At 41.8% G+C, this 18,692-nt stretch overlaps 2 protein-coding genes across 4 annotated transcripts in view; both read right to left on the bottom strand.

Annotated features, from left to right (window-relative positions):
- Positions 1-1,452: 1,452 nt before the first annotated feature.
- On the bottom strand, positions 1,453-6,372 carry GEMIN6 (gem nuclear organelle associated protein 6). 3 transcript variants are annotated; one of them, XM_035000956.1, is made up of 3 exons: positions 6,289-6,372; positions 5,570-5,767; positions 1,453-2,274 (listed from the first exon to the last, which is right to left on the bottom strand). In XM_035000956.1, the coding sequence occupies exons 2-3, from the start codon at positions 5,692-5,694 to the stop codon at positions 1,899-1,901; spliced, it is 501 nt and encodes a 166-aa protein (XP_034856847.1). In that variant the 5' UTR covers positions 5,695-5,767; positions 6,289-6,372; the 3' UTR covers positions 1,453-1,898. The 3 variants fall into 3 exon arrangements, with proteins under 3 accessions (XP_034856847.1, XP_034856849.1, XP_034856848.1); XM_035000958.1 differs by having other exon boundaries at positions 5,570-5,713; positions 6,289-6,367; XM_035000957.1 differs by lacking the exon at positions 6,289-6,372 and adding an exon at positions 5,833-6,282 and having other exon boundaries at positions 5,570-5,713.
- An 8,461-nt stretch (positions 6,373-14,833) lies between these two features.
- Positions 14,834-18,692, bottom strand: part of LOC118007790 (tetratricopeptide repeat protein 39B-like) — a 14,902-nt gene continuing 11,043 nt past the window's right edge. The window contains exon 2 of the mRNA XM_035000950.1: positions 14,834-16,976. Within this exon, the coding sequence (XP_034856841.1) occupies positions 15,041-16,807 (1,767 nt within the window). The 5' untranslated portion in view covers positions 16,808-16,976 and the 3' untranslated portion in view covers positions 14,834-15,040. The remainder of the gene's footprint in view (positions 16,977-18,692) is intronic.

Genomic DNA, 18,692 nt, shown 5'->3' with positions numbered 1-18,692 from the left:
CCCTGGGGGTAGGGTCCTGCAATCTGTTTTAACAGCTCTCGGACTGATTCTGACGCTTGCTGAAGTGTGAGGAGTGTGAGGCTACATCCTGTCATTGGACAACTATGCAGGAAATTGCGCTGATCGGGCTGCATTCAAAGACCCCCTAAAAGCTGACTTTTTTTAACTATTTCTTGCAAAAGGTACCGCTTCTCTTTTTGTATGAATAAGGGACATACGTGAGAACTGAAAGGGCTGTTTGCACAGCTGAATGCCTGCGGACAGACTAGGGAGAAGTTAAGAGTTCTGAGTTTAGCCCTATAGCAGCCCACGTGGCCTATCTAGGTCAAAACTGCCTTTGGAAGTCTGCCCCAAGCCCTGGCACACCAGACGGCTTCAAGGATTTCCTAGAGCAAACCTTCTGTGTGTATATATATATATATGGACTTTATTTGAGAGACAGAGATAGTTGGTCTTTTTTTTACAAGACCCCAGGGTTGGTCTTTTATAGAACGCTAACCAGGGAACTTAAATCCTTTTAACATCTTTACTGATAACTCCTTCAATGGCTTACTTCCCTTTTAGGGTCTGGTTATTCTTTGTAGGTCACAGGTGATTATCATAAAGACACCCACCCACCACACGCCTAGGGCAGGGCTGTATTTTTCTGTAAATATAAGCCATATAGTTTGTTACAATATTCAAATCTGCCACTATGGCTCAAAAGCAGCCACAGAAAATACGTAAACCAGTGGGTACGGCTGTGTTCCAGGAAAACTTTTATCAAATGGAGGCAGCAGGCTGCATTTGTCCCAAGGGCTCAAAGTTTGCTGACCCTTGTCCTAGGGAGTCAGAGGCCTGGGGTTCTAATCTGACCTGCCCTCGAGAAGACACCCAACCAACAATCTGAGGTACCTCCCTCGGTTTCTAGGCCAGAAACCTCCATATCGGGGCGCCTGGGTGGCTCAGTCGTTAAGCGTCTGCCTTCGGCTCAGGTCGTGATCCCAGGGTCCTGGGATCGAGCCCCGCATTGGGCTCCCTGCTCCGCGGGAAGCCTGCTTCTCCCTCTCCCACTCCCCCTGCTTGTGTTCCCTCTCTCGCGTGTCTCTCTGTCAAATAAATAAATAAAATCTTAAAAAAAAAAAAAAAAAGAAACCTCCATATCGAGTCCTGGCCCCTGCCTGGCTTCCAGGCCCCTGCCTGGCTTCCAAGGGGTAGGGCCAGGTTTAGTGAGGCATGCTTCCTGCGTTCTCTCCCCTCAGTGAAGCCTGACCCGGGAATGGGGGCTACAGGCAGAAAGCAGCATGGGCTGAAGGCCTTGGCTGAATCCACCAGGCACGGGAACTGGGTTCAGTGCAGGAGCAGAATACTTGTCACATTTACCTTTTTCGTCAGAGATATCAGCCAGGGCTCACTGTAAAGGCTTTGAAAGTTAAACAGCTTATGTGGTAAGATTTTACAAGAGGCTAAAACTTTTCAAGTTTCAACCAAAAAAGCATATATTCCAATAGATTCTGATTCAAAAGCGATTTCATCCTTACACAATAAATATTTTAAAACAGGCACATACAGTTAGTGCAAGGGGCTTAACAAGACATTTTATATTGAATCTAACATGTGTTTCTTGCCTAACAAAAATGGAGGTGTACTCCCACCAACAAAAGACTCTTACAATTCTAATGTCCTTGTGCTATTTTGTTGCATGTGATGCTAACTTTGCCATAGTTTGATTATTTATTAGCACTTATAATCCAGATCTTTGATTTTACCAAAACAACATAGAATTAAAACTCAAACACACACACACAACTGTGTGCCTTTGAAGTCTTGTAATATGATGGATTTAACATTCAAAACATTTTATGAAGAAAAAAAAATGAAATGTTATTTCAATTGATGCATCCATAGTTCTTGGCCTCTCATTGGCAAGCTGCAAGATGTCCTTGAATAAGATCCTGAACACGGGAGAGAATAATCTCATTAGAACTGCTGCAATTTTCTGGACCATATGGTGGGTCTATAGTCAGAACCCCAGCCACACACAGAGTCCTTCGTGAATCTCCCTGTTCTGTGATGGGGATGTGGTTCTTCTCGAGCCATTTCTTTAGGCTGTTCTTTCTCTTCTCCAGATCCTCAGGGTTGTAGGCCTTGCAGTCTCCAGACATGAACAAATTCATCAGCTTCTCTCTCACTCCATGGTCCCCTTCGTTCACAGTTTCAACGGTCTGCACAGCATGGCCCATAATTCCAGTCACAGACATGCTGCCATCTTCCAGGAAGTTCACAAGGACAATACTTGGGAGGAAAAGTTAAGTTCAGAGCAGATTTGCAAAAGAAAAATGTAAAGGCCCATAAAGCTATGGAAGAAGCAATGGAATGAAGAGGCATCACCAGCCCCAACAGGCAATTAGAAATCGGGAATAAGAACTTCCCTGTTTAAAATTAATCCCCTCACCACCAAATGTTTGTACTTATTCAATAAGTATTCACCGAGGGTCCTACACATCTAAACTTTTTTGTCTAGCCTAAAGCCAATCATGGCGGGATGCAGTTAAAGCACTGAAAAGTTATAAATGGCTTAAATGTGTATTAGAAATCAAGAAAGGGTACAGACTTAATTTTAGAGGTAAACAACTGAATAACTGGCCTTCAAAGCAGACCAAACAAAATAACAAAGCACAAAATTAATGAAAGAGAAAACAAGAGTTAATAACAAGATCATCAAAGCCAAATGTTGGTTCTTTAAAAAACAAAAACAACGTAAAATTCACAAAACTCAGGCAAAACTGATTAGAATAGAAAAAAAAAGACACATACAAATAATATTAGGAAGGAGGCAGCAAAGATTGGCAATTTAAAGTATTAGGAACAAATTTATGCCAATAGTCTTGAAAACTAAAATAGAAAACTCCTAGAAAACGTAAATTTCTACTACTGAGTCAAAAAAAAAAGACTATAAATAGTCCTATAGTCTTTCATAAAAACTGAGTATTTTAAAATATTTTCCCATGGGGGGAAGGCCCAATTTTATTAACAAATTATATACAATTTTCAAGGTTCAAGCATTTTTTTAAGATTTTATTTATTTATTTATTTATTTGAGAGAGAGAGAGAGAGACAGCATGAGAGGGGAGAGGGCCAGAGGGAGAAGCAGGCTCCCCGCTGAGCTGGGAGCCCGACGTGGGACTTGATCCCAGGATTCCAGGATCATGACCTGAGCCGAAGGCAGTCGCTTAACCAACTGAGCCACCCAGGCACCCCAAGCATTTTTTTTTTTTAAGATTTTACTTTTTTAATTTTTTTTATTTATTTGACACAGAGAGAGAGACAGCTAGAGAAGGAACACAAGCAGGGGGAGTGGGAGAGGGAGAAGCAGGCTTCCGGCTGAGCAGGGAGCCCAATGTGGAGCTCGATCCCAGGACCCTGGGATCATGACCTGAGCCGAAGGCAGACGCTTAACGACTGAGCCACCCAGGCGCCCCAAGATTTTATTTTTAAGTAATCTCCACACCCAATGTGGGGCTCAAACCCACAATCCCAAGATCAAGAGTTGCACGCTCCACCGACTAAGCCAGTCAGGCACCCCAAGGTTCAAACATTTCTAATCTAACCAAATTCTTCTAGAGACTATAAAAGGGGGACTGTGCCTTAACTTGTTTAATGAGGTTAATATAATCTTGATACCAAAAGCAGAGGAGAAGATTAAAATATAAAACTACAAGCTAATCTCATTCATGAATACAAATGCAAAAATCCTAACTAAATAAAATAAATGATGTGGTGTGATGTGATGTGAATTTCACTTCGTTGGTACTCCTCCCAAAACCTAAAATCCCAGGCTAATTATGAGAAAGCATCACAGAAACCCAAATTGAGAGACATTCTATGAAATACCTCACTCACCAGAACTCTTCAAAAGTGTCAAGGTCATGAAAAACAAGGAAGGACTGAAAAATTCTCACAGATCAGAGGAGACTAAGGACACATGACAATTAAACGAATGTCAGATCCTAGATTGGATCCTGGAACAGAAAAAGGCAAACAATTAGTGGAAAAACTGTTAAAATCCAAATGATTGCAGTTTATGTAAAGTTTTAGTTTCGAGGAATGTACCATGGTTAGGTAAGATGTCAACATTAGGGGAAGCTGGGTAGATGGGTCCTCTCTGTATTCTTTTCTGTAAATCTAAAATCATTCCAAAATAAAAAGTGTGTGTGTGTATCATCACCTTTAAAGTAGTCTGGCAAGGGGCAAGGGGCAAGGGGCGCCTGGGTGGCTCAGTTGTTAAGTGTCTGCCTTCGGCTCAGGTCATGGGCCCAGGGTCCTGGGATCGAGCCCTACATCGGGCTCCCTGTTCGGCGGGAAGCCTGCTTCTCTCTCCCCCACTCCCCCTGCTTGTGGTCCCTCTCTCGCTGTCTCTCTCTGTCAAATAAATAAATCTTAAAAATAAATAAAGTAGTCTTGCAAAAAACAAATCTGATCCTAATCAAACCTCTAGATAGGCATACCAGTTTATAGGAAATACGGATATAAGAACATGTTAAGCGGGCGCCTGGGTGGCTCAGTTGGTTAAGCGACTGCCTTCGGCTCAGGTCATGATCCTGGAGTCCCGGGATCGAGTCCGCATCGGGCTCCCTGCTCAGCAGGGGGTCTGCTTCTCCCTCTGACCCTCCTCCCTCTCATGCTCTCTGTCTCTCATTCTCTCTCGCAAATAAATAAATAAATAAATAAATAAAAGAACATGTTAAGCTACACCATGCACAATGCAGTAAGCTAAATCCAGAACGTGTTCAGTTCTATAAGACAAATGATTCCATTTCTTCAACAAATAAATGACATGGAAAACTAAAAAGAGAAAGTGCAGTCATAGATTAAGATACTTAAGAGACATACCAACCAAATTGATAAACCAATTAAAGAGATATTTTGAGACAACCAGGCAAATCTAAAAACGGACTGTTCATAATAAAGTTATTATTACTTTTGTTAGGTATTACAATGTTACTGTGGTTATTAAAGAGTCCTTATCTGCTAAAAGATATTGAGGTATTTATGAACAAAATTATATGATATCTGCAACTGGCTTAAAGATATTTAGAAGGGGAAAGAAAGGCTAGTGTCTGTTACGCTATTCTCTCTACATTTATGTATGCTTGAGACTGTCTAATAAAAACGTAGTAACAAGGAGCGCCTGGGTGCCTCAGTCAGTTGGACGTCTGCCTTCGGCTCAGGTCATGATCGCGGAGTCCTGGGATGGAGCCCCGCGTCAGGCTCCCTGCTCAGCGGGGAGTCGGCTCCTCCCTCTCCCTCTGCTCCTCCCCCTCCCTCGTGCTTGCTCTGTGTCTCCCTCAAATAAATAAATAAAATCTTAAAAAAAAATGTAGTAACAAAAAAAGTGTCTCACTTCTACAAACTTGGCTTGTCTGCCAAGGTAATCCATAGTTAGAACAACACTTCGACTCAAAAGCAACGCAATTCTTATGTGTGAATAACTAGCCTTTCATTTATCTACTTCCTTAGTTTGGATATAACATATAGGCAGCACAAAGGGGTGTCATTATGATTTCAGGGGAGAAGGAGCCATACTCACTTGGCAGAAACTGGGTCTGTGGTTAAAACCCATCCTTTATACTCCTTCTCACTGGCTGTCACTCTGACTTCTTTGTACGTGTAATCTTGCCATTCTAAGGGGCCTTTCCTCATCCATGCATTCATGGCTGCCAGCTGGCTAGATCTAAAACCACCACCAGTTCGGGTTAATGTATGTTCCACTCAAGCAAGTGCCATCCTAGAGATAGAGAACATCTGTGATTTGCCTCAAGTTCCATTATCAGGAAAATAGCTGATACTCACAATTCGGTCTGAAAGCTAAGGAGACACGGGCGCTGCCAGGAGGCCCAGCCCGGGGTAACTCATCCGGCTTACTTCTATTCCACCACCCAGTACGATTCCAAATCGCCTTCACCCTGGCTTTGAACTCCGGTCAGCAGATGCTCAAACCTTTCAACTCTGATCTCCTGCGATCAAAGGAACTCACTCCACACCACATTTAGCCAAAACTGAAGAGGAAAACTCCTTTGATATCCACCCACTTGCTCTCTCCAGCTCTTTCTCCGGGGGATCCCGCCGGGGAGAGGCCCCGGATTTGACAATTCCCTCTTATTTGTTTGGAGGATGCACGAACCAGGGGGCAGCAGCGAAGGCTCTAGAGCGCAGATTCCGTGGCCTAGCTTGCAGCTGCACGACCCTTAAAACGGTACTCAAACCTGGTGGTACTTAACGTTTAATTCCCACAAACGAAAGAAATACCAGCAAGAACTCCTCGCAGCGACGGGTACACAGTAACCACGCGGCGAGGAAGGAGTCACTCCAGCGGCGCCCATCTGAGCCCAGCAGGCTTTGCGCCACGTCGTCACTTCCTTCCCCCAGAATTCTCTGTTTTGTAGTCCTTGGCCTTGGTCACACCTAGAGGTCTGAGAGTCACCGGGCGTGGGGGGATAAAGGCCGGGTGCGGGCAGAGCCTGAGATTTTTGTGTAGTAGTAATAAGGCTCCTTGTTCGCTAGAACCACCCCTCTTCGCTGTCACGATGGACGTTTCAGCCTTTCGTTTTTAAAGAGGAAAAGTCCCGTGCCAAGTTCCTCGTTGAGAGTAGACCTGGAAATGCACCCTTGCGGTGGACTCAAAGCGCAAGAACCCTCTCGGTAAATCCTAACGCGGGAAGTGTGAGGTGAAAGTGCCTTGGAGAAAAGCGATAGAGCCAAGATACTTGTTTGTTTGGCTAGTGTAAGGCATTTAATACGTCTGCTCCGTTGGGATGTGCCCTGGCTACAGTCCTGCAGGAGGTGCGGAAGCCAGGAAGAAAAAGCACAGGATTGGGATGATTTCCACCTAGCCGACCGTTCGCTAGTGAGGGGTGCCTCGCTCACAGGAAAGCCCGGGCCTCTCCCCCGCAACCCCTCACCACCCCCGCAGTGGAAAAGGGCAAAAGACTCGCTTCTGCCACAGATTTCGGTTCAGGTATGTAGTCGGCTCCTGGCATGGTCCAAATAAACTGTGATCCTGAAAAATGGTACGAGGTGTTAAACGTTGAGTTTCTGCAAATGTGAACACCAAGGGAGATTTACGGAAACCGAATTAGAGGACTATCAAACCACGATGTAGAAACATTGAAAATTAGTCAGCTTTTCCCTTACAGTTTGGGATCTGAGTTCACATAATCCTTGAAGTACATTGTTTCTTATTGCCATCATTTTAAATAATCCTTTGGCAACCTTCACTCGAGTGTTTGGTTGATTATATTAATGTGGCTTTAGTAGATTAAATTAGATTATGCCAGTTAAGTCCTCTATAAATCTACAAAGAGCTAATATAAATACCAGTTGGGGGCGCCTGACTGGCTCAGTCAGAAAAGTATGCTACTCTTGATCCCCAGGTGGTGAGTCGGACTGGGTATAGAGATTACTTCAATAAAAAACTGTATAAATACATACATACATACCAGTTGTTAAAATGCGAAGCTAAACATACGACCTCATAAAAATTCAGTCCAGAAGAGCTTCAAACAATTGTGACAACTGGCCATTTGCATTTTAAGCCTTCTATCTGTACTGCAGAATCAAAGACTTTGGAAGCTAGCTCCAAGCTTAACTTAAATGACCCCTTTTAAAGTGATGAGACTGGGGCAAATTCCTTCCCTTCTCTCCCCTCTCCCTTTAGTCTCCCAGATAATCATTTCCAGCATCTGCTGATGTGAATCACTGATTTATAACAGACTGAGCCCAATCCACTCCATAATACAGGTTTACAGAAAGACCCTCTCCTGTAGTCCACCCTCAAGTTCAGATGGTGCCATTTCCTTTTCCTTACCCTTGTCCGCCTGGTGCCTCCCTCAGACCAGCTGATGTCCCTTCTCTCACATTTTCTACTTCCTCTCTTCCCTTTCCCTCTTCCTCCATCTCCTTCCTAATGTCTGCCTCCCCCTCAAACCTTCACACCCACCGACACACACACTCTTAACCTTTTCCTCTGCCAAGTGAAAAATTGTTTATTCTAGATTTTGGAGTACATTTTAATTTTAGCAAGACTTTTTTTTTTTTTTTTTTTTTAAGTAATCTCTACACCCAACTTGGGGTTTAAACTCATGACCCTGAGATCAAGAATTACATGCTCTGGGACACCTGGGTGGCTCAGTCAGTTAACCTCCTCCTTCTGCTTGGGTCATGATCCCGGGGTCCTGGGATGGAGCCCCACATCAGCTCTCTGCTCAGCAGGGAGCCTGCTTCTCCCTTTCCCTCTGCCTGCCACTCCCCCTGCTTGTGCTCTCCCTCCCTCTCTTCTGTCGATCTCTCTCTGTCAAATAAATAAATGAAATCTTAAAAGGCACCAGCCAGGTGCCCCAGCAAGAAACACTTTTTTAAAAAAGCTTTTCTTAATTTCTCTGAAGAACATCAGAAGCTTAAAAAAGTTGTCAATAGTTTTACACTGTTCTTCATCATGGTGCAAAGATAAACCTGCCCTGCCCTGGCCAGACTATCACAATTTTCAATTCACAGTGTTGGATCATAATAGTAGGTAGATAAAGAGTATACTTATCATGAAAAAAAAAGTAGGTAGAAAATGAGTGGGGGTGGGATAGTAATTTGCTGAGTATATTTCATGCAAGGTAAGGTCAGAAAAAAATAAATGGTCATTTTGGCCCAAGATTTTTTTTTTTTAATGTTCTGGTTTTTTCATTCATTCAACAAGTAGAGTCCGTTAAAAGTGTCTATTCTTTATTTCTGCATTTATTCATCAAGCATATATTGTATACCTACACATGCACTTTCTGTTAACAACTAGGAATTAAAAAACTAATTTCAAAAATGTCTTCCCGGGCGCCTGGGTGGCTCAGTTGGTTAAGCGACTGCCTTCGGCTCAGGTCATGATCCTGGAGTCCCTGGATCGAGTCCCGCATCGGGCTCCCTGCTCGGAGGGGAGCCTGCTTCTCCCTCTGACCCTCCCCCCTCTCATGTGCTCTCTCTCATTCTCTCTCTCTCAAATAAATAAATAAAATCTTTAAAAAAAAAAAAAAATGTCTTCCCTTTGGGAAGCTGATAGTGTCTCCTCTACCTAATTTGGTAATAAATGGGAAGAGCTGGGGAAGGGGTTCTTAGAAAATCTTCTTAAAGAGGTAGTGCTTGAACTTGATTTATAAGTAATGAACCAACCACAAAAAATTCTGTGTCTATGGGACGCAGAACCTAATCAAAGGAGGTGTAGGTTGGAGTGAAAAGCAGTGGGCAGGGAGTTTTAGAAACCTTGGTTTCATTTGATCAAATCTGTAGTGTCCTGGTAAACTGGTTCTCCTGAAAAAAGGAGTTTGATTTGTACCATTTGCTGATTCCTGTGGTGTAAATATTCCTACCGTGGCTGATTTCAAGGTACCAATGATTTAACAACTGGCTCAAAAAATTCCTGAATATTTAACAAAGGGCTCTTTTAAGACAGTTTAAACTGGTTCCTGCACACCGCTGACTGTGTTCCTACCAGCTTTATGACTTTGGATGTCATTTGCCTTCTTAGATTTCAGTTTCCTCATTTATAAGTGAAAATGTGGGATTAGATGACCTAACATCCTGTCAGCAATAAATGTTCATGACTAAGCCATACAGTCACTTAGAAGCACTGTAAACCTTCTAAGGGCAGGGGCTATGTCTGTTTTATTTACTACCATATACCCCGCCTCTACCACATTGCCTGGCATATAGTAGGTGCTCAATTTCAACTGAATTTTCATTTCTTAGGCAGTTACATATCACCTAATATGTCCAGGCACTACTTTAAGAACTTTCAGATATTACCTCATTTTGAGTGAATAACTATACCAAAGAGAATGGAAAAAATTTGAGTGATGGAATAACATGATTAACTCAGTGTACTAGCAAGGATGCAGAAAAATGAGAGGTGGAGAAAACAGTATACACACACAGCATAAAACTTTATGTAAAATGTAGCCTCTCTATCCAAACAAAGCAGTGGTATCAGGACAAAATTCCAGAACCACTTTCCAAATGGAAAGCGGATTTAGGGAGGCAGTGTCTCTAAATTGATTAATTATCTGCTCTGCCCAGCGCTGCCCAGGCCTGCCCAGAGGGGAGATTTTTACAACCTCAGAGAAAATTGGTTTCCCTAGCAGTAAGGTGAAGATAGGATTGTTTTCCCTGGATGAAAATGCTTTGAACAGACTTTGTGAACTCTAAAGCACTAAATCCATGTAAGGCGTGAGGGTTTAGCAAACTGCTTCTGTAATTGTTGCTTTTCAAATATGCTCAGCTAATACCTTTATACTGGCTAAAAATCAGTGCCATTTTTTTCATTGAGTTCCTCTTAGTCAATGATATAATCAGTCTAAGCAGTACAAAAATACATGTTTTACATAGATTTTATTTTGTTTTGAAAAAAAAATAAAGTGGGGTTCACTATTTTTATTTTTCCCTGGAATTGCCTTGAAACAACAGAAGATGTTGACTACTGAGCTCCTAAAAATTGGTGCAGTGGCCCAGACAGGACATAATAAAGTCCTAGCCTAAGCTGATGGCAGTGGAAATGAAAAAGAGGAGAAAAAAGGAGTAGAATCAACAAATATTTTGAAGGAAAAATCAACAGGATTTAGTGATTGATTGGATTGGGGCAAGGGCATGTTGAGAACTTTGATCCGTTCTTTTCTTCATTCATAACCCCCTCTTCCTCTTTGTTTTTTCAGGATCTCAGGCCTCCAAATAGTTATTATATTTACTAATTAGATAAGAAATTTTTTCCTGGAATAAAAAATGCTTCAATAACACTTTATTTGTGTTTATGGCACAGGAAGGCCACAGTGAGGTCTCTCTGCCAAGCTCTTATAAACTAACTCTAAACGTTAAGTAAAATGGATGTGATTCGATCTGTGATTTGTTGGTACAGAGAGACCATCTATAATCTGGATCACCAGAAAATGTGGGGATGACCAAAATTCCAAACTAAGTGACCTGGTTGTATTCTCTGGACACAGGACTGGAATGAGATTTTATAGTAGTAAATGGAAACTTGATTGTTATGACACCCTGCTGGGACATCCAGTACCCCAGGGTTGGTAGCAGAAGACATGGGAGAAGAAAGGTCAGTTAGCAAAAGATTGGGAGGTATTTCTCAGAGACCCTGGATCTGTAAGGCAGGAACTTTCCGGAGATATATACATATTGTGGGGAACGGATGCTTCATCACATCTCACCCTGGCCTGGAATAGACGTTCCTAAAACCATTTGCCTCCTTATATTCTGATTCCATGCTCACCATGCTGCCTTGTGACTCCTCCACACTGGGAGGAGAGTGTTTATCAGGAGAGGTGATTCCTGACAGGGAAACATGAGCACTTTCTAGTCAATAGAAAGGAATAGACCAGAAATCACAAACTAGGGGTCATATTAGGACATGCAGATAGTTTAATATCTGCACAGTTTAAAATTTTTTTAATTAAAAATTTTTTTAGGGGCAACTGGGTGGCTCAGATGGTTAAGCGTCTGCCTTTGCTCGGGTCATGATTCCGGGTACCTGGGATCGAGTCCCACATCGGGCTCCTTGCTCAGTGGGGAGTCTGCTTCTCCCTCTCCCCCTGCTCATGCTCTAACTCTGTCTCAAATAAATAAAATCTTTATTAAAAATTTTTTTAAATTTGAAAGCTTTTATTTATTTATTATTATTTTTTTAAGATTTTATTTATTTATTTGAGACAGAATGAGAGAGAGAGCACATGAGAGGGGGGAGGGTCAGAGGGAGAAGCAGGCTCCCCTCCGAGCAGGGAGCCCGATGCGGGACTCGATCCAGGGACTCCAGGATCATGACCTGAGCCGAAGGCAGTCGCTTAACCAACTGAGCCACCCAGGCGCCCTTATTCATTTTTTTAAAAAGATTTTATTTATTTGACAGAGAGAGACACAGCGAGAGAGGGAACACAGCAGGGGGAGGGGGAGAGGGAGAAGCCGGCTTCCCACAGAGCAGGGAGCCCGATGAGGGGCTTGATCCCAGGACCCTGGGATCATGACCTGAGCTGAAGGCAGACGCTTAACGACTGAGCCACCCAGGCACCCCTTAATTTGAAAGCTTTTAGATAGGTTTCCTCTCTCTTCACAACTAGTTTCAACCACTTTTATTGTTTTATGTTTGGCTACTTTATATTATTTACATTAACTGCCTGATCCCACAAGAAATTGAGTTTGCAACTCTGGAATAGTCCCTACTATAAATAAATTTGCAGAGTAAATTATACCTTAATCTCTTGTGAGTTTGCAGGGTAAGAATCAGCCTCGATGTGTCTAGTCAACCTTTGGGCCAGTTAAGGACCAGAAAGCTGGGCTACGGGTAGCAACTTCACCAAGGAAATGCCAATTGCAAGATTTCCTGTTGGAGTCCCATAGAGTCTTCTGCAGGTGATTCCTTGGTCTCATTGTTTTCTTGCTCTTTTTCAACGGTGCCCTTTCTATACCATTTTGTAGCATCTTGTTATTTACGTATGTGTGGAGGCAGTTACTGGAGGTTGGGTCATTTAACAGTCCTTTCCCACAACCTCCTAATGAGGCTGGAAACCTACCACTGAATCTTCAGCTTCCCTTGCAGGTAGAAGTGGCCATATGAATATTCCTGGCCAGTGAGATCCACATGGAAATCCCTGAGAAGACTGTCCCTTCTAAAACAAAAAGGCAAAGCCTCCTAAGAAGGAGAAAGCCTTTTTTTTCTTCCTTACCCATTCCTCCTCCAGCCTGCCTGGCTTGGACATAAGGCCCAGAGATGAGGTAGCTCTTTCCACTGAGTGAGGAGACATGTACGAGAAGGCCGGTGTACCACGCAGAAAAATAAAAGAGCCATACCAGACCTGAGCTACCTACCTTCAGATTTTTGTGTTTGAGACAAACTCCTACCTGTTTAAGCAACCATTTTAAGCGTTTCCACCCCAACAAAATCCTCTTCTAACTTGTCTCCCTAATAAAGGAGACAAGTTCTCTCAGGAGAGAGAACATGCTTTATATTCTCAATACCCTGTTCAGTGCTGCAAATCGTAGGCATTCAACATGTTTATTTAACCAATTAATATTGCTCTTCACTGGAAGAAGCTGGGACAAAAGACCAAACCATAATGTAGGCAGAGTTACTTATTTCATAAGTGACCAAGATAAACAAAGAACAGAAAAAACAAATTAACAGGTCAAATTTCAGATTGGCGAAGCAGTAACAAAGGCACCTTTGCTTTTTCTAAGGAAGTAATTTAAATCCTCTGCACTGAGTAACAATGTATTATTCTTATTACTACTGGTAATAGTAGTAGTAGGAATAACACATTTGTATTAACTCAAAATATTAATTAACACAGAAAAAACATGAAAGAGGAACTATTAACCCTGCTTTACAGCCAGGGACACTGAGGCACAGAGGCCAAGAGCACGTGACTAGCTAGTGCCAGAGCCTGCCCTCTTAACCACACTATCGTACTAATTAAATAATGGAGGAAAACTTAAGCACAGTTGTTCACCTGAAAGTCTATTTTTAGTTAATGAAGAACGTGCTTTTCAAAGTAAGCATTTTTAAATCTGAAATACTAGCTCCTCGTTGTGCTCCTGTTGATTGCTTGGACGCCCAAAGCATTAAAAAATAATAGTAATAATAAATAATGTGTTTCACTCATGTGTTTTAGCAAACCAGACTTCCCCAGCAAGGTCTGTTTCCAAGGGTGACTTTCTAAGGGAGGACACACTCAGCCAGATTTAATGGTCTGGAAATTAAATGGTCTAGGTACTGATTTTACCCCCAAGGCAGGTAAAGCAATAACCCATGCCGACAGCTGCTATTTACTCTCAGATTAGCCCAATAACAATGGCAACTGGATAGATGCAGCATTTAATTATATTATAGCTCTATACACCTTAGGGAGGGTAACTAAGGGAGGGCCCAGCAGTAACTCAAGTCTCCCTCCATAGGCCTAACCTGTTTTTTTCCTACCCAGTGAATCTATCCTCCCGGCTTCCTCCAATTATCTTCAAAGGGTTTGCCTCTGTGTGTGTGTGAAGGGGGTGGGGGGCTTTTTCTTCTCTACCCTGTGGCAAATTATAGACCCAGAGTTGAGCTTCCTAGTAAAAAAGGTAAAAGGTAACATAGACACGGGGGAAAATATCTTCTTTGTTATAGAAAGCCAATAAAAATTACTCTATAAGAGGGAAAAATATTCAGAGTCTTTGCTGTTCAGTGTATCATTGTTTTGAAATGTCAGTAAGACCTTAAAGGTTTTTTTCTTTCTTTTAACAGTAAAAACATTTATAGGGCACTGGGATTCCTGGTGTAGCTACTCTTCCTATTTTATTTGCAAGTTGTATACATTATCGAGTGAGATGTTAAAATTTTTTTTTGATTTTTTGAAAATGTTGTCTAACATAATTGAAAAATCCATAACATATAAGAGAGAGTATATTTCATAATATACAGTTGACCCTTGAACAACATGGGTTTGAACTGGCAGGTTAACTTACACATGGATTTTTTTTTTGCTATGGTACAGTACTGTGAAAGTATTTTCTCTTATGATTTTCTTAATGACGTTTTTTCTCTAGCTTCCTTTATTATAGGAACAGTATACATGCGACATACAAAATATATGTTAGTCGACTGTTATTGATAAGGCTTCTGGTCAATAATAGGCTATTAGTGGTTAAGTTTTGGGGGAGTCAAAAGTTATACGCAGATTTTTGACTGCGTAGGGGTCAGCATCCATAATCTCCGTGTTGTTCAAGGGTCAACCGTACATCATTTGCTTTTTCTTTTTCAAGAATATGCATCACTCCATTTGCCAGTCTAAGACATTCCATTTTATAGGTAAGGAGAAGGAAAGAGGGAAAAGTAACGGCCAATTCCTTTCTTACTTGTTACTGATCAGATTCTTAGCAGCTGCCTCTTCTTGGATTTCTTCCACAAAGAAATGATTTTTCTAACTGTTAATTACCTTGCCGATTGCAGATACTTCACTCATAATAAACAAAACCACACTTTGTGTCAAAACCATCACTTTTCTTTAGCTACTTGTTCAAGAGCTACATGAGCCCTAAACTGTAATCGGGCTTCCATGGAATAGTCCTTGTAGTTTTTTATGTTGTCTAGGTTTTTTGTTGCACTGTCATAATCTCCTTTTAGATAGTGAAGAATTCCTAGTTCATAGTAAGTATACGGCACCAAGTAGTGGTCATATTTTAACAATTTCTCCTTTTGAATGACACGATTAAAGTAATGCTCAGCTGTCGAATATCTGCCTAAGTGTTTCAGGCATAGACCTTTCAGTAAATTTAACAAACTGATGTCATCTGTGCCATACTCTTTATTTGAATTTTCTCGTAAAAGGTCTTGTCCTCTATTAATTATCGAGAGCCAGCTTGAAATAAGGTCTAGTTTTTTGCTCATGACTCGGAAACCACTCCAGGCGTAAATGAATTCCAGAATGGGCTGTGCTGTGAACCAGCCCGTGGTCGTGCCATAGCGCTGACTCTTCTCAGCAACAAACTTTTCTATTGGCACAGAAGTTCCCAAGATTTTGATTCTCAGGCTATCCACTTTTAAGAAGAGAGAGTTTATGTCCTCGCCCCCTGATTTGACAGAATCAGAAGGAAGCAGGGCGAGTAGCATAGCTTTACTGTACACGTATATTGCCTTGGACCACCTGCTGTTATGATACAGTAGATCGGCATAGCGGTAAGCTTGCTTCCAATTCCGCAGAAAAATGTGGCACCACATGAGTTCCCAGTAACACAGGTGATGAACCTGCTCCCATTTGTTTTGAATCAAAATGCACTCCTCTAATACTAACTGTGCATTTTCAAAATTTCCTTTCAGCATACTAAAACGCGCATGAAAAAATTTAAGTACAACACAGTTTGGAAATTTCTGGAGGTATATTAGGAAGAGGTCCTCTACAGCAGAACTGTGACCCTTTTCAACACCAACAGCTATATAGATATAACTGTAATAAAAGAGGAGAGTCAAAACACTTAAGATATTATTTATATGGGATTCAGATGCACTCTCATAAAGCAAAGTCAAGCCCGCCTCTTTATTACCGGAATATCCAGCAATATTGAGTAGTTTAAGGGTCTTTGGTGGCACAAGCGATAATATCAGATTGAATGCTCCAAGTCCACATTTCACTCCTCCAACCAGGTGTCGGTAGGTTTTGCTGCGGTTGTGAGTTATCTGTGTTAATACTTGTTGACAGTCTTTGTATATTTGATAACTTAACCCGATGTTGATTGCGCTTTTAAGAAAACCAAACATACTGTCATCCTGTATAAATGTGATGGAGGATTTCAGAATCAAACACTCAGCATAGCAGACTTCCGCATGCAATTCCTCTTCTTTGATAGCCTTTATTCCCTGTTTACTCACTAGATGAGAAAAACTTGTCATCCTAGATTTTCTTCGGAAACTGTTACAGGTTTTCAAAGCCTCCTTTGTGGCAGTCATTCCAATCTGTAGATCCAGGGGATCAAAAGTCAAGATGGCCTTGACAACCATAAGGATATTATAAATTAGAGCATGGTATATGCTGTTTTTCGACCACGGATGAATGAGATCTATGGCCTCTGAGAATCTGTTATTTAGAAATAAATACAATCCAGTTGTGCATTCTTCCAGGGAAGATGTTAGATTCATTGTTGATGCCACAGGGATCACTTCATAGGCGTCTTCAAACTTGTCCTCTTCACTTTCTGCCTTACTTACAGTGACTGATGTAAAGTTACCCCCCTTATCATTTTCTCTTTTACTTAGAGTAAATGACATATTTGCTTCCCTACTTTAGAGACAGGCGATATCTGAAGAGGAGTGACGTAGCTGCAATGAGGGTAGGTCCTGCTCTCCCGACTAGGCTCACTTCTGCAGCCTGAGGTGTCGCTGTTACAACGGAGGCAGACAAACTAATAGTGTGGGTGCAGCATTAGGATATCCTCATCTATACCAGACAAAGAGGGAGGGGGAGAGAAAGAGAATTTTATTTACCTAAGAGGTATTTCTGAGAAGTTCAAATCATTTGTAATACATAGAAAACATGTGAAGGAAATCCTTTGTAAACCAAAAGTTCTTTCATCAATAACATACATTTTCAGAAATGTTGATGGGGCAAGGCTTATTCCCTTTAAAAAAATTTTTTTTGAGTATAGTTGACACACTCCCTATTCTTCCCCCGTCCCAGTTTTATTGAGATAAAATTGACAAAATTGTAAGATATTTAAAATCTATAACATGATGGTTTGGGGGGATGAGAACATTTTTCTACTCTCAGCAAATTTCAATTATACAATACAGTATTATCGACTCTAGTCACCATTTTATATATTAGATCCTCAGACCTTATTCATCTTATAACTGAAAATTTGTGTTCTTTTACCAACCTCTCCTTTCCCCCCCACCCCCAGTCCTTGTTCTTAATGTTCCCATAAGGGGACTTTTCTGCTAGAGGAGTACTCTGGGCTGACTTCTGGCTGGGAGCTGACAAAAGAATCTGGAAGAGTATTGCTCTGTGCCTTCTGAATTTCTTCTTTTTGAATTGGCCTGTTCAAAGTCTGAAACCAAAAACCAGGAAGAGGGGCACCTGGGTGGCTCAGTCCTTAAGCGTCTGCCTTCAGCTCAGGTCATGATCTCAGGGTCCTGGGATTGAGCCCCACATCGGGCTCCCTGTTCTGCCGGAGAAGCCTGCTTCTCCCTCTCCCTCTGCCTCTCCCCCTACGTGTGCTTTCTCTCTGTATCTCTGTGTCTCAAATGAATAAATAAAATCTTTAAAAAAAAAAAAAAATCCAGGAAGAGTTTTCTGCTCTCTAGCTGTGCCTGGGACCAGGTGGGTAAATGTTTAATTAGGGGCTGAAGCATCAGTGAGCCCACTTGGCAGCACATCACATCTGAAATCACAGTAACTATCAACTTAATCAAAAAGGTCATATTTTGGTGTCGTTCTGCCTCTTGCATCTATATCCTGTTGGTTCTGAACTCAGGCAGGAAAAGGCATGTTATTTATTGACCCCTAAGGCCATCTCCTCCTCCTCCAACTCTTGCATTCCCTCTTTAGATGATTGGTACCATCATCCACACTAGATCTCTTTTTTTCCCCCTCCTCTCATATATCAGTGACCAAACCCTGTCAGATCTGCTTTGCTGAATGCAGTACCTCTCTCTTGTTCTCCAAATCACCCTGGATGTTCTTCTTTAACAAGGTTATAATATGGTAAAATGGTATAAAATGGTAAAATGCACAGACTGTGAAGTTAGACTGGTTAGGTTTGAATCTGGATTCTTCACTTGCTTGGCTTTACTGTGCCTCTGTTTCTCATCTGCAAATAGGGAATAATAGTACTTCTACCACAGAGTGGTTGGGAAAATTAGGTAAATTAATATATGTAAAGGGGTCAGGAGAGTACCTGGCATCCATAGTAAATACTCAATATATTATTCTATACACATCCCCCCATAGCCTGGCATATAGCAGGTGCATGCTGAGGTGGAGTCATTCTATCATTCTTTTGCTTAAAATGTTTTGTCTGAAATGTCTTCTTTACCTCTGTCTGCTTGTCTACTTTTTTTTTTTTTAAGATTTTATTTATTTGGGGGCGCCTGGGTGGCTCAGTCGGTAAGCGTCTGCCTTCGGCTCAGGTCATGATCCCAGGGTCCTGGGATC

This window comes from Mirounga leonina, unplaced genomic scaffold (assembly GCF_011800145.1).
Source record: "Mirounga leonina isolate KUSES-001 unplaced genomic scaffold, KU_Mleo_1.0 Mir_125, whole genome shotgun sequence".
In the NCBI taxonomy this organism is placed as follows: domain Eukaryota; kingdom Metazoa; phylum Chordata; class Mammalia; order Carnivora; family Phocidae; genus Mirounga; species Mirounga leonina.
The sequence above is the reverse complement of the archived record's forward strand: the minus strand, read 5'-3'. Positions and strand labels throughout refer to the sequence as shown.

What these genes read in the sequence shown, in the direction of transcription:
- GEMIN6 (XM_035000956.1), bottom strand. Translation starts at nt 5,694, where the DNA reads ATGAATGCATGGATGAGGAAAGGCCCCTTAGAATGGCAAGATTACACG. An exon ending in ACAGACCCAGTTTCTGCCAA is followed by an intron (nt 2,275 to 5,569) that starts GTGAGTATGGCT and finishes TTTCCTCCCAAG; the next exon opens with TATTGTCCTTGTGAACTTCC.